A 13,689-nucleotide genomic window follows, 5' to 3' on the forward strand; every position below is an offset into this window, starting at 1 on the left:
TAATATATTTATTACAACAGATTTAGTGTTTGGCGTCTAGGCTCCAACTTAATCACTCCCCATATGATTACACAGGAATGATGGGAGTGATGAGCAAATACTTGTAACCCCCCGTTGGAGCCTACAGGTGGATGCTGGGGTGGTGGAGGGACTGAAGCAACAGGTAGCAATACTGCAGCAGCAGTGCGAGCAAGAGGGGTTGATGGGAAATGTCTCTCTGGTTAAATAGACCACCTGATAAGGTGGGTGTGTATTATAGATGGTTGTGGAGATTGAGGTATGTCACATGATGTATGTCACGTGATGTATGTCACGTGATTGGTGCAGCGCATCTCGAGTTGCCTGCCAGAACTAGCTCGCAGGCGTCGCCATATTTTAGCATCTGAAATTATTTTCTTATTTTTAGATAACTTTTTTCATAATCCGACACCTTGGTTACAAATTTAACTTTTAAATTCAGCAGATTTCTCTTGAAGAAATAAACATGATGAATAAAATCTTTATCTCTAACGGCTCTAAACCAGCATCACAGAGACTTTCACAGGTAACAGCTTCAAGTGACCTCCAATGTTAAAGTATGGAAACATCTTCTGAGTGAAAGTGTGTGTGAAGGTGTGAATGTGTTTGTTAGTATCAGGATCAGAGAATGACAGTTCTCCTCTGTTCCATTCTAGTTTCAATCTGATCCTCTGGATCTTCTGCAAAAAGAGAACAGATGATGCTGATGGTGACCCTGCATAGTATTTACCTTCACAGAACCCTATTCCCCACAATCCAGACAGATCTTTTCCCTTCCTCTGGACAGACTCTGCTGACACACCCAGGAACCAGTGTGTACTGTCTCCAACCAGGACGTCCCAGCTGTGAGTCCCTGAGTTAAAACCCTTAGATCCCAGGACTGAGGCGTATTCATCTAACCTCTCTGGATTGTCAGGAAGCTTCTGTTCCTCTCCTCGTCTCAAACTGGTCAGATCTTCAGACAGGACGAGCTCTGGATGAGCAGAGTTTGGGTCCAGAACCACAGGACTGTAGGAGACCACGTCCTTCATCTTGTTCCAAATGTTGAAGCTCAGGTTGCCCAGATGTTTGGCCTCGTCTATCAGAGCTCCTGAGGCCAGCTGTGGATCATCCAGCAGGGGGCGCTGCTGGACTCGTTCCACTGCAGCCTTGTAGTTGAGCAGGAACGAGACCTCTTCAGCTCTCAGCTCGTCCTCTGTGGTTCTGATTGTGTCTGAAAGAGACGTTATGTCTCTGCTCAGAGACTCAATCTTCTCCTTCATCATCCGACTCTTCTGCTCCTCTTCCTCCCTCAGTGCAGCCATCCTGGCCTCCTCTTCCTCCTCCAGAAACTGATGAAGCTTTTTAAACTGCTCCTTGATCTGCGTCTCTGTGAGTCCAGCTTGGACCTTAATGTGTTCTGCTGTTTGTTCAAACTTTACTTTAACACGTTCAAAACGCTGTAACTTCTTCTTCAAGGGCTCCAGAGTTTCCTGAAGCTGCTTCTTGTGTTGTTGTGCAGCTTCATCGATGGGTCTGAATCTGTGGTCGGTGTGTTTCTCTGAATCTCTGCAGATGACACACACTGGCTGCTGATGGTCCAGACAGAAGAGTCTGAGTTTCTCTGAGTGCAGACTGCAGAGAGCAGGTGAAGAGCTCTGATCTCTCTCCTGTAAGAAGGTCTCACACAGGTTCTTTAACACCAGGTTAGGTGGTTCAGACTTTGAAGATCTTCTCTTACAAAGTGGACACTCTTTTACTTCTTTGTCTTTCCACCAGCTCTTCACACAGTCTTTACAGAAGCTGTGGCTACATGACAGAATGACAGGATCTCTGAAGACATCATGGCAGACGGGACAGCAGAGATCCTCTTCTAATCTGGAAGCCATTGAGTCTCCAGGTGAAGCTGAAAACAGACAGTCAGTCAGTCACAGCTCCATGAACTTCACTGAGGTTCACTTCCCCTCTGAGTCGAGGTGTTTGTTAAACTCACGGTCAGTGTGTGGAGCGTCGGCAGGTTGTAGTTTGACTCTTCTCTCCTGTAGCTGGACTCACTCAGGACGTCTGGTCTGGTTTGGTTCAGTTTGGTTTGGAAGGTGAATGTGATCGTCTGGTTTTCAGCCTGCGTCTCTTCAGGGAGGAACAGATGCTTCCTGGTTTCTCTGGTGTGTCAGGACACGATTGTTAAAAGTAATTCAAGCCTTGGATTTGATAACTGGTCAAAAGTCATTTGGCAGCAACAAGTTCACACAGACAAGAGACTTGGTTGTAAAATAGCTACTTGAATATGATTGTGATCTGATCAGTGTTCAAAGTTCAGAGGTAGTTCTGTAAGAGTAAAGATAAGTTATGATAAAATATTAACTTTGTCAAGAGGAGGTTTTTGTCAGATCTTAAAGACAAACGTCAGGTGGTGCAGGTGGGGGGGGGGGGAGTCTGTGATGTAACTGCAAATCTGAAGTCTCATTAAAGAGACAGAAGCAAAGTTTACTTTATTTACGCTGCTGGACTCAGGGAAGAGGAGGAACTGTTGAGTCTATTCATCTGCTCATCGCTGAGATAGGATCATATTCAGAGTTTCATTCTATTCTCTCCTTCTTTTGTTTTAGTGCTGCAGACGTCAGGTGAAGGCAAACTGGAAATGTGCAAATAGCATCACCTCAATTCAATGTGTTGGACAGAGACATAAAAAAAACATGTAAGCAGCAAAGAGGTGAAATGAATTATAGAGTTCAAAGAAATTAAAAGGATCGATGTATGAAAATATAAAGTTAAAAAAGAAAAGAAAGTAGAAGAAGAAGTTTCTGACACATCTGGAAACATGACACAGAAGTTCTTTACATTGAGTTCTTCTCAGCTCTGACTCACACACTCACACGTTCATCTATTCTCAGACATCATCATGTGAGCAATTGTTCAAACCTGCTCAAGGACTCGAGGCCCAGAACACTTAAATCTAGTTAACAACAATAAAATACAGATTTTCCACAGTCGAGTTCAGGAGGTGTCCTGTCCAACATCCTGTTTGTCTCCTATCAGACCTGCTTTACTGAAGGTGAATCCTCTTCTGAGAGAGGCAGCTCCTTGTTTTATGTGCATGGATTCATCCTCATGATGTAGATTTCATAAAAAGATCTTTTGAGATGCCTCCTGGTCAAAGCTCAGTGAAATGTCTTCTGCTCTGTATGAATTCCATGACCTCTTCCCCCCCGGTCAGAAACACATCACCATGTACGACGTGTCAGTCGAGGCTCTGAATAACACGTTGCTTTCCAAAGGATAAGACTTAAACAATACTGAGCTGGAGAACTAGGACGGGGGGGGGGGGGGGGGGGTGTCACAGAGACTGTGCCAGTTTACATTGAAAATAAAGAGCAACAACATGTGATGTGCATCAAAACACCCACACACTCAGTGTTTCCTCTGTAAACCCACACACCAGCGACGTCTCTGCAGGAGAACAACTCTCCAGAAATCAGGCAGTTGTTGTGAGACTTTATCAGAACACAACCAGTGTGTGTTCTCTGATGCTGCACTGACAACACATCACATCAACCTATGAACCAGTAAACACTGTCTGCATTGTTTCTATTCATACAGACACACTAAGTGCTCAAGGATTTACAACAACTTCCTCTGGAACATGTGGACTTTGCCTTTTATTTTGAAAAGTCCTTTAATTACAAAACATTTGGTTGGAGTAAACAATCCAGAAGATAAAAACCAGTCCTTCCTTCCCCACCATGTCTACCATTGTACATTAACCAGTTTGCTCTAATAGCAACACAACGACAGGTCAGGCCCCCCCCCCCCGCTGGTTGGAAAAGCTGGAGGAAGGAACCACTCCCATCTCACCTGTAGAGAAAACAGGGGGAGGAGCAGAGAAAGCAGGAAAGGAAAGACAGCACACACACACACACTCACACACACACACACACACAGCATGATGCCCACCGCCTGACACGTCATTCAATAGATCACTGACAATCTGATAAACACCAAGAACTTGGCCCAAATTCCTGAATATTGAATCCCAGTGGAGCTGAGTGGTTTTCCGTACTGGGTCGGGGGCTGAAACCAGCCTCGGTCTGGAGAAGAGTGTTTTAATGAGCCTTCATCCCAGAGGAAGACCACGGTGAATCCTCCCAGTTTGGGCTCCTGGTTATATTACTAACACCCGTGTGTGAATTCCAAATCACCTGCTATAAATACTGAGATCAGGCTGCTGAAGATGTAAATTCCTGCCGGTGTGTGAGTGAAGCCACGCCTCTGCTCTCTGGGGCTCATTCTGTGAATCTGTGACTCACACAAACAGGAACAGGTGGCTTCATCCGTCTACTTCATCATCTCTGCCCACTGCTCATCCACCTTTCAACAGCAGAGGCAGGAGAGGAGGGAGAGAGCAGGCGGCTGCTTCCACTGCTGCTCGGTGAAAACAGCACAAAAATACTAACAGTGAAAAAGTTTAAAATATGCACACTCACGCATTCGAATTGCAAATGCAAGTTGAAACAAGAAGACAGGAAATCAGGTGAGAGGAGAAAGAAAAACGTGGCGAGGGAGGAGAGGGAGGAGAAGACAGGGGGAGAGAGAGAGAGAGAGGGAAACGAGTGCAGATGGTGGAACAGTTGTCGTCAAACTCTGCAAAAACAAGACAAGTCACTTTCCACTTCTACCTCCTCCTCCATGTCTTTTCCTTCCTCCTCCTCCTCCTCGTCTCCTCTCGTCTCTCCTATCACTCGCTCGCAGTCCTTCCTCTCGTCCACCCCCCCCCCCCTCCAGTTCTTCAAGCAGTTGCTGCTAACTTTGACTTTTAAGAAATGCAAATGAATCTCTCGTGGAGCAATTGAAGTGGAAACACCTCCCTCTGTCCACGAGGAGCTCTGCTCAGGAGGGGAGTGTGCTCAATTGCAATATAGATTTTGTGTGTGTGTGTGTGTGTGTGTGTGTGTGTGTGTGTGTGTGTGTGTGTGTGTGTGTGTGTGTGTGTGTGTGTGTGTGTATGTGTGTGTCCAGGTTTGACTCTCTCTGTGAGGACCACTTTGAACTCTTAACAGGACACTGAGACTTGAGGGAAAATCTTAAATGATCTTTTCCATTCCCTTTGCTTCTCCTGTCAAATCAACCTCGTTTCTCTTTATTTCACATTTTAAAAACAGTAACATTATTTACTTTGTCTATGGTGAATATGTAAAAACTGCAAAAGACTGCATCCTATTAAAAATAATAATAATAACTGATAAAGCGCCTGTCAAGGTTGTCAAGGTCGCTTTTAGAAGCAGGAAACAGGAATAACGAGTTCAGAGCTCAGACACACTTCTCTTAATGGATTCACTCTTTGCTTTGTCATAATAATAAAAACTATATTTGCATAAGACCTTTCAAAGCAGCCATTACAACAAATAAAACCAGAGAACAATCACAATCAAACACAACAATAAAATATGCCTGAAGTTAAAATCACACATATACAAAATTAGCGAGGAGGCTGCAAGGTAAGAGCCTGTGGGAGCAGTGCGGGGGGGGGGGGGGGGGGGGGGGAAATTACTGTGTGATACACTGTGATTACAATCAGTCACAAGTCAGTTCTGGTGCAGAGCTTTGTAAACACCCAGGTAAAGATTTCTGAATTTGAAATGCAGTTTTATTACATAAAGAGTAAAACCGTGACAACATAATTCAATCTCATTTAAAGCGGGGGGAGGGGGGGGGGGTCTTCTGAATGGATCAGTTTATTATCTCCACAGATAAAAACTTGTGTTTCCATCGCTGTCTGTTTGTTTGATCGTGAGCAAGATCAGAGAAAACAACTCCACTGATACACAAGACTTTAATATTGTGTGATGTCTTTCAACATTTGTGTTTGATTTCTCTGACTTTGATGAATAAATTATTGTGAGATTTGATGTGAAGCTTCACAAAGCTCAGAAAACCTCTCACCTCCCTCTTTAGACATTTGCTGTACATGCTGTGTGTGTGTGTGTGTGTGTGTGTGTGTGTGTGTGTGTGTGTGTGTGTGTCCCTGCGTCTGGTGTCCTCAGGTGGACACAGCACGGCGACCCGGTGGACAGGAAGTGACACACTCTCACCTATATGCCACTGGGAGCCGCTGTGGGTGTCCACTGTGTTCACCGTCACTGGTTGGATCCCACAGTCCGGGTCGTTCTTCTCCTGCTTCAAACACAGTGAAGAAGAACAAGTTCTATAGTTTAAGCTTCAAACTGCAGCAGCAGCTTGGATTGACCACGTTGGTTTGTGTGTGTTGTGACGTGGGAGCATCACAGCAGGGACGGAGGAGTCCTGTCTCCTCCAGGGGGCGTCGCTCTTTGTTTTGCATCGGTGCATTGTGGGAAAGTAACCCATCAAACACATGAGATCTCAGACTGTGTGGATTTGAAATGTACCAGAAACTCACACCACGGTTCAACTGATGAGGATTTAGAGGAAACACTGTATTAGGTTTTTATTTTCTGCACTTGAGTCTGTTTCACAATAAACTTATCGTATTATATTAAGTTAAATCTGGTGAAGAGTGAAAACTGCTGTTAAACCCACAAGAGATTCAAACGTCTGAGGATCTGAACCAAACAAACAGGTGTGAAAGCATCTGATTCATGAACCCTTCATCCAGGTTCACCTGAATCCAATGTGCTGAACACAACAGATAAAACAATTTAAATAATGTAGAATTCATTTGATTATAAATGTGAATCTTCTTCATGTGGAAACAGTCACCTGCTGTATTCCTGTGAGGTGTGAATGGTTCAGTCCAGACGACCGCGTGCAGCCTTGTAGTTCGAGGCCGCGTCAATTTGTAACTTTCCTCCTGTGAACACACACAGACAGACACACACAGACAGACACACACTGACGAGTACACACGGGAAACACTCACATCCTCGGACGTGCACACGTACGTACACAATCCCTACAGCTTCAATTTGTTCTTATTTGTGCTCGGAGATGAGAAGGCGGGCAGAGCGATATGGATGGATGGACAGCAGCGTGGGGGGGGGGAGTGAAGGGCGGGAAGAGACGGGTTGATGGTGAAGTGAATACATTATTCATGTGGGAATAAATGCTTTGTTCCTAACATGGTGACATCAGCATCCATCAGGCCGCCTGCTCTCCTCCTCGTCCCCTCACCGGTGAAGCTCTGCATCAGTGTGTGTGTGTGTGTGTGTGTGAGGTCGAGTTTCTTCTCATTTACCTCCATTAGTTTCATTTTTGGATCACTTCTCGTTTTCCAGCCGTCCATCAGTCAGTGGCGTCCCGACTCCTCCCGATCAGGGGATCAAGTTTCGACTCTAATCTGAACCACAACACTTTTTATTAAAGAGGACTGACTTCCTCTGTCGACCGGCCAATCACCTTCTGTCCTCTTGTGCTTCAGAGTGACGACTCATCACGACCCCCCCCCCCACCCCCCAGGTGACACACCCCTCCATCCTGCTGCTGCTAAATGACTTGCCTCTTTTTAATTCAGATGTTTTTCTCTCATTTGAAAACAAAGTCATATTCTTTCTTTGGAAATAATCTGCCTGGAATAAAGGTTAATCAGAAAAGGCAGAATTAGGAGTTTCAGGTTGGTTCCAGTTCCTCTCTGTGGCTCATTTCAGAGCCTGAGCTCGGTGCTGAAACAGCTGCCTTGCTCACAGGCAACAGGAAGAACTGCACACGTCTCTTCAGCATTGAACTCTCACTCAGAACGTAGCTTTAGCCTTTAGTTAGCAAGTAGCTCCATCGACACAACAACAACATGTCCAAAGCTCAATGGACCAAGTTTGAAATAATCCTGCTAATTAACAGACAGACAAGACAAGATCCTCTTAATATATAATAACAATAATATTATGATAATAATATAATATAATGTAGTTTGTAAAGTGGTTAAAAAGGGAGTGATAAGGAAAATGTTACCACTTCATCATCACGCTGGATGACATCATCATCTGTTTCCCGATTTTTCATTTCTCAGTTTTTTATTTTTGGGACCACCATCAATTTCTGTGCCAATCACTATTTCTGTTTCTCTCCCTCCATCACGGGAGTCCGTCATTATTCCAGTTATTATAGGAACACCCAGTCCTTTGTCACACCTCCTCCATCTTCACCTCCTGCATCCCTCCATCCGCTCCTCCACAGAAGTCCATCTGTTCTCCTGCCAACATCTTATACGTCTGATTAGAGCCGCTCCATCTCTGACCACCTCGTGTCTTCTTCTGGTCACACAGCTTCCTCCCTCCCTCTCTCTCTCTCTCTCTCTCTCTCTCTCTATGCACAGTTCTCTCCATTCCTCCACCCTCACTTTCATCCATCCATCACTCCGGGTCATCCATACGACTCTGATTATCTAGAATCGTGGATCTAAATCTACTCCTTGGCTGCTCTCCTGCTTTGTAGAATTGATCCACAGCAGCACTTCTCTTTCCCCCCCCCCTCCCTCCCTCCTTCCTATCATCTCTCCTCCCACGTTAACACTCGTTTATTGCTCCACATTCAGGATGAATGGCCGCTCGTCTTCACCTCTTGCTGTGGACAGACCTTGTTTTAATGAATGTTTCTCGGCCGTGACATCGTGCAGCTCCACTTCTTAGGGACTGTTTTTTTCTTCCTCTGGTTATTTCACCGCACGCTGTTTCCCCGTCCTCCTATTGGCAGCCATATTTCCTCTGTATAGATGGTGCTGTCGGGGGTGCAGTATGTTGGAAGCATTGATTTCCCTTCCAGAACCTTCCTACATGTCTCTTTGTGCCTCATGCTGCTCGGCCGTCGATGGATCTCAGATGCACTTGGCTCCATTTCCCTAAATATCTGTTTTCCTAAAGTGGATTTTGCTTTTCTCGCTGTGTAAGCACTCAAGTGTCTAATGTGGTCGTACAACACATCTCCGACAGACTCCAGCTGCTGGGGACTTTTCAGCTGCAGGTCCTCGCTCCTCCCTCACTTACAAACCTGCTGACCCGAATCATGCATCTTCACATCCGGCCCTCTCACTGAAGGCCCGAGTCGAGCCACTGATGTCAGGATGAGAGCGACAGACGGGTTCTTCACAGCCTCCGGCCTCTGCAGGCTCTGACACTTCACTGAGGATCCTCAGATGTCGTCCTACTCTGTTCACACTAAGATCCAAAGAAGGACGAGGCTCTGGCAGCTGAACACCGGAGTGTGAGCTCAGTCCAGACTCCTCATCTCAGTCAGTTAAATAAAGGTTTGTTAGAGTTTGCTTCAAGGTCGTTTCTCACACCGGGGACACAGCGGATGTATAGAAGCTCCAGGAAGCGTTGATTCTCCTGCGAGCAGCCGCCTGGAAGTAAAAAATCCAGGAGAACAGCAGGAAGATCAAATGTATAAGATGCATATTTGATCATTTATTTTATATATCATTTTTTATCGTTTAAAATAAATCACTTTGCAGTGTGTCTTCAGGCCCGATTCAAGGGAATTATTATTAGAAATAATGGAAGAATCATGAACATAATAGAAAGTAAATGAAAAATTGAAAAGAAAAGTAATTTCACTGGAAGGAGTGATAGAAAATTAAGTTTTTTTTACGCGATAGGTTTTCTTTGTTGAGATTTTGTATTTGATCATTTGTTGTCTTGTTTTTCTTGTCGTATTTATCCTGTTTGTGAAACACTTTGTAACAAAAGTTTTCTAAAGTTATTATAATTACAAGACTTGACTTTTTACGTGAATGGGATTAATTCAGTTTCCCAGCACTGAACCTTATGTGTACGTTACCTTTCAAAAGTTTGGGGTCACCCTGACAATTTCGTGTTTCCTATGAAAAGTCAGACTTTTATTTATCGAATTATTTGCAAAATGAATAGAAAATATGGTCGAGATATTGACAAGGTTCGAAATAGGTTTTTATTTGAAATATTAATTCTGTTCTTCCAACTTTTTGCTTTCGTCAAAGAATGCTCCATTTGCAGTAATCACAGCATTGCAGACCTTTGTCATTCTAGCTGTTAATTGGTTGAGGTAATCTGTAGAAACTTCCCCCCACGCTTCCTGAAGCCCCTCCCACAAGTTGGATTGGCTTGATAGGCACTTCTTGTGTACCATAAGGTCAAGCTCCTCCCACAACAGCTCAATGGGTTGAGCTCTGGTGACTACGCTGGCCACTCCCTTACAGACAGCTCACCAGCTGCCTGCTTCTTCCCTCAATAGTTCTTGCATCATGTGGAGGTGTGCTCTGGGTCATTGTCCTGTTGTAGGAGGAGATTGGCTCCAATCAAGCGCTGTCCACAGGGTATGGCATGGCACTGCAAAATGGAGTGATAGCCTCCTTATTTAAAATCCCTTTACCTTGTACAAATCTCCCACTTTACCAGTAGCAAAGCAGCCCCAGACCATCACATGACCTCAGGAGACCACGGCTGCAGTGTCAGAGGAGGATCAAGAGCCTGAGTCCAGCTACAGACATCAGATGATCATAAACACCTTGTAGCTGAACCCATGCAGTAGCCTCCAGGTCATTAACTGGGTAGGACTGTCCTCTGCCTCAGCTGCAGGACGGATGAGATCAAAATGGAGAGAAAAGGAGGTGAAGCAGACGAACCCGGTGCTCTGTGGTCGTAGTTATACGGATCTAGTTTCACTCTTTCACTCTCTATTTAAATTCCACGGCCCTGTGAAGCTCTCTGTGTTCTCTAGCAACCCGGCCTTTATTCTGAAGGAGACACTTCTCCGTCAGGATCACGGTGACTCCTCGTTCCTCCATCAGACACAGAAAACTAATCTCCTGAAGCTCCTCTATGAGTTCTCCTTCAGCTGTTACTCCTTTTCTCTTCCTCTCACCCCCCCCCCCCTCGTATAATCACTCCTTAATTGCAGGAGCATCGTTAAGTCATTGTGGCTCCGACATCTTTACTCAGCAGTTACTCTCGTCTCCCACAGAGCCCACATGCACAGCGCACTTCCATCCTCTGCACCTATTGTGTAGTTGAGTAAGAAGATCACAATGAAAGAGCTGCACGGACGTAAATCTCCTTAAACATGTGATGTAAACACACAGGTATTCATGCAAAGAGAAAAACAAACCTCCCATCATCCATCTCTCCCACTTCGCCGCCACATGACGAACAATACTTCAAAATTCAATTTAAAATGTGATTCTGTTTTTCAGTGCGGTGGCCGCCTCTCTTCACACATCCCACCTGACGGCTGAGGACAGAGTGCTGCATTCATCAAGTGTTATCTCTCCGGTGGCGAGCTGATTTAAATGTAATCGCCCGCTGTGGAAACCTTCACTTCCAAGTGTCCACGGAAATGAGGAGAGGACCCAGCCCGGAAAAAGATTGTGATAAAGTCAAATCAAATACTCGTCTCTGTGTTTTTCTTTAATGGATCAAATAGAACGAACCACATCATTGTGAGAATCCTCATTCATCTTCACCTCATAAGGAATCAGCTGCGGAGGCCGAGACACAAGAGGCTTAACGGAGAACACAAGAGGGCAAGAGACACAACACACACACGTCTGTTGTTCCTCAATTCGGCTGTTGTTGTGTTTCTGTTTTGTGACTTTTGTGTTTCTGTTTTCTGCTTGTGCGAGAAGTCTCGACCCCCCCCCGTGCTCAACAAGAACATCAATTTTTTTTGTTTGGACCTGGATAGTAAAACTGAGGATAAATCTTAAATCTAACTTGATAATTGTTAATATTATTAATCTAAAAGCAGATTAAAGACACAACAGCTACAACAACTGGACGTGTGTTGTGCAGTTAACATTCAAACAATTAAAACATACTGCATTTGTGATCCAAGAAGGTTTTTGGACTCGACTGCATCCACATGTTTGAGTGTTTCAGTCATAAGACAGATCCAGAGTCAGAGAGCTTTAAATTTACACATTGAAACCTAAGTACATAAATAAATAATAATAGTAATGATAAAATAACCAGAATAAATGTAGGAAGTGAATTGTATAAAGATGATGCCCCTGGCGCCTCCTGCTCTGCCTTCACATCAGAACAGAGATTTATTCTGCACAGAGATCCTTGTTTCAGGAGGATGGGGGGGGGGGGGGGGGGCACACAGGTTCCCATCACACATCAGATTCAACACAAACGTGTCGGTGACGCAGAGGGAACATTAAAATGATGAAAGAGAAACGATGAGTCCACAGTGAAGAGAGGAGCGTCATTTATTCATCCAGAGGAGGCTCAATCAATCAAATTCAATCAATCAAATTTTATTTGTATAGCCCATATTCACAAATTACAATTCATCTCATAGGGCTTTAACAGGGTGTGACATCCTCTGTCCTTAACCCTCAGCAAGAGTAAGGAAAAACTACAAAAAACCCTTTTAACAGGGTAAAAATATGTAGAAACCTCAGAGAGAGCCACATGTGAGGGATCCCTCTCCCAGGACGGACAGAAGTGCAATAGATGCCACGTGCAGGAGAACATCATCAATAATCAAAGTCTCTAGCAGCATTGATGAAGCACAGTCCATGCTCAGCAACCATCTAGACCACGATCCACCATCCAGACCAGACACCACTTCAGTCCTCAGTCACCGTCCACCGCCGCCCACCAGGAGGACCCAAGGAGTAAGGAGGAGGCTCCTTACTGGACTGTGTGTGGGGGGGCTCTGCGACGCCCCTTGCTGTTCCCTTTTTTTCGGCCCCTTGCTGGCACTGGAGCCGAAAAATCTCATTCATCCTAAAAAGCATCTTCCCAGCAGACGGTCATTAGACGTGGCTCTGGTGAAAGTGCTCAGGTGCCTCTGACTCCAGACGGCTCCAGAAATACTTTCACTTCATATCAGTCGCTCGTTTTCAATCCTGTGAACACAACTCGAGGAATAACTCACACTGGGATTCTCTGATTTGATTTCCAGCAGGAGCACAGCATTGATTTATGAGGAGTTATGTGCAGGATATATTGATATTTATCACCTTTCCACATCACGTCCTATAGCATTACATATATATATATATATATATATATATATATATATACACACACATATATATATTTATACATGACAACATCACCACAGTAGGTTGTATCACCTCACATACTGTAAACATATATCCTTCCCTTTTAGATCATGTGGCAAAATATAAAGTCATGTCACATTAAATAACACATTATATACTATCAGATAATTGATTGATGATTTTAACATTTCTTTGGTGCCTTAAAAATGTGGAATATTGAACTTTACTTTAAAAGATTCACTTTGCCAAAGATAAATATAAACCCCTTTATGCAAATAAGAATTTTCTATCTTCAATTCCATTAATTTCACATGATGTAATGAATATACACTCTTTTGTGAGTTGAGCAGTTTCAGATTCATCATTCATCTGTTTTCAAGACATCGATGTTCCGTTTAAAAATCATTGAATTTTCTCCTGAAACTGAATTAATTGTGTAAAAGTAAAAGCTGTGCACTGAGGCAGTGGTTTTAGAACTGAGCAGGACAAAGTACTTCTGGAAGCCTCTCATTCCTCCAGTGGAACATCTGCTCCTGATCTGAAGTGAGAGAAGGTTCATTGCTGTGGATCATCTCTGATCAAAGCACCTCCACAGGATGTATATCATAAAGTTATCACCGTGTTTTCACCTCCATGCAAACATCAAACTGTGTCACACAGAAATCAACTCCTGCCAGAAACCAACTGAAGGTTCATGAAGTGAATGGTTCCTGGTGAAGCTCCTCCCTGATCTG

The 13,689-nt window shown here is 44.2% G+C and overlaps 1 protein-coding gene across 1 annotated transcript; it reads right to left on the reverse strand.

The window, feature by feature from the left end:
• Positions 1-515: 515 nt before the first annotated feature.
• On the reverse strand, positions 516-2,286 carry LOC133951281 (zinc-binding protein A33-like). Its single transcript, XM_062385126.1, has 2 exons — positions 1,991-2,286; positions 516-1,903 (listed from the first exon to the last, which is right to left on the reverse strand). Exon 2 carries the CDS (start codon positions 1,884-1,886, stop codon positions 516-518), a length of 1,371 nt encoding a protein of 456 aa, XP_062241110.1. The 5' UTR covers positions 1,887-1,903; positions 1,991-2,286.
• Positions 2,287-13,689: the final 11,403 nt, after the last annotated feature.

This window comes from Platichthys flesus, chromosome 4 (genome assembly GCF_949316205.1).
Source record: "Platichthys flesus chromosome 4, fPlaFle2.1, whole genome shotgun sequence".
In the NCBI taxonomy this organism is placed as follows: domain Eukaryota; kingdom Metazoa; phylum Chordata; class Actinopteri; order Pleuronectiformes; family Pleuronectidae; genus Platichthys; species Platichthys flesus.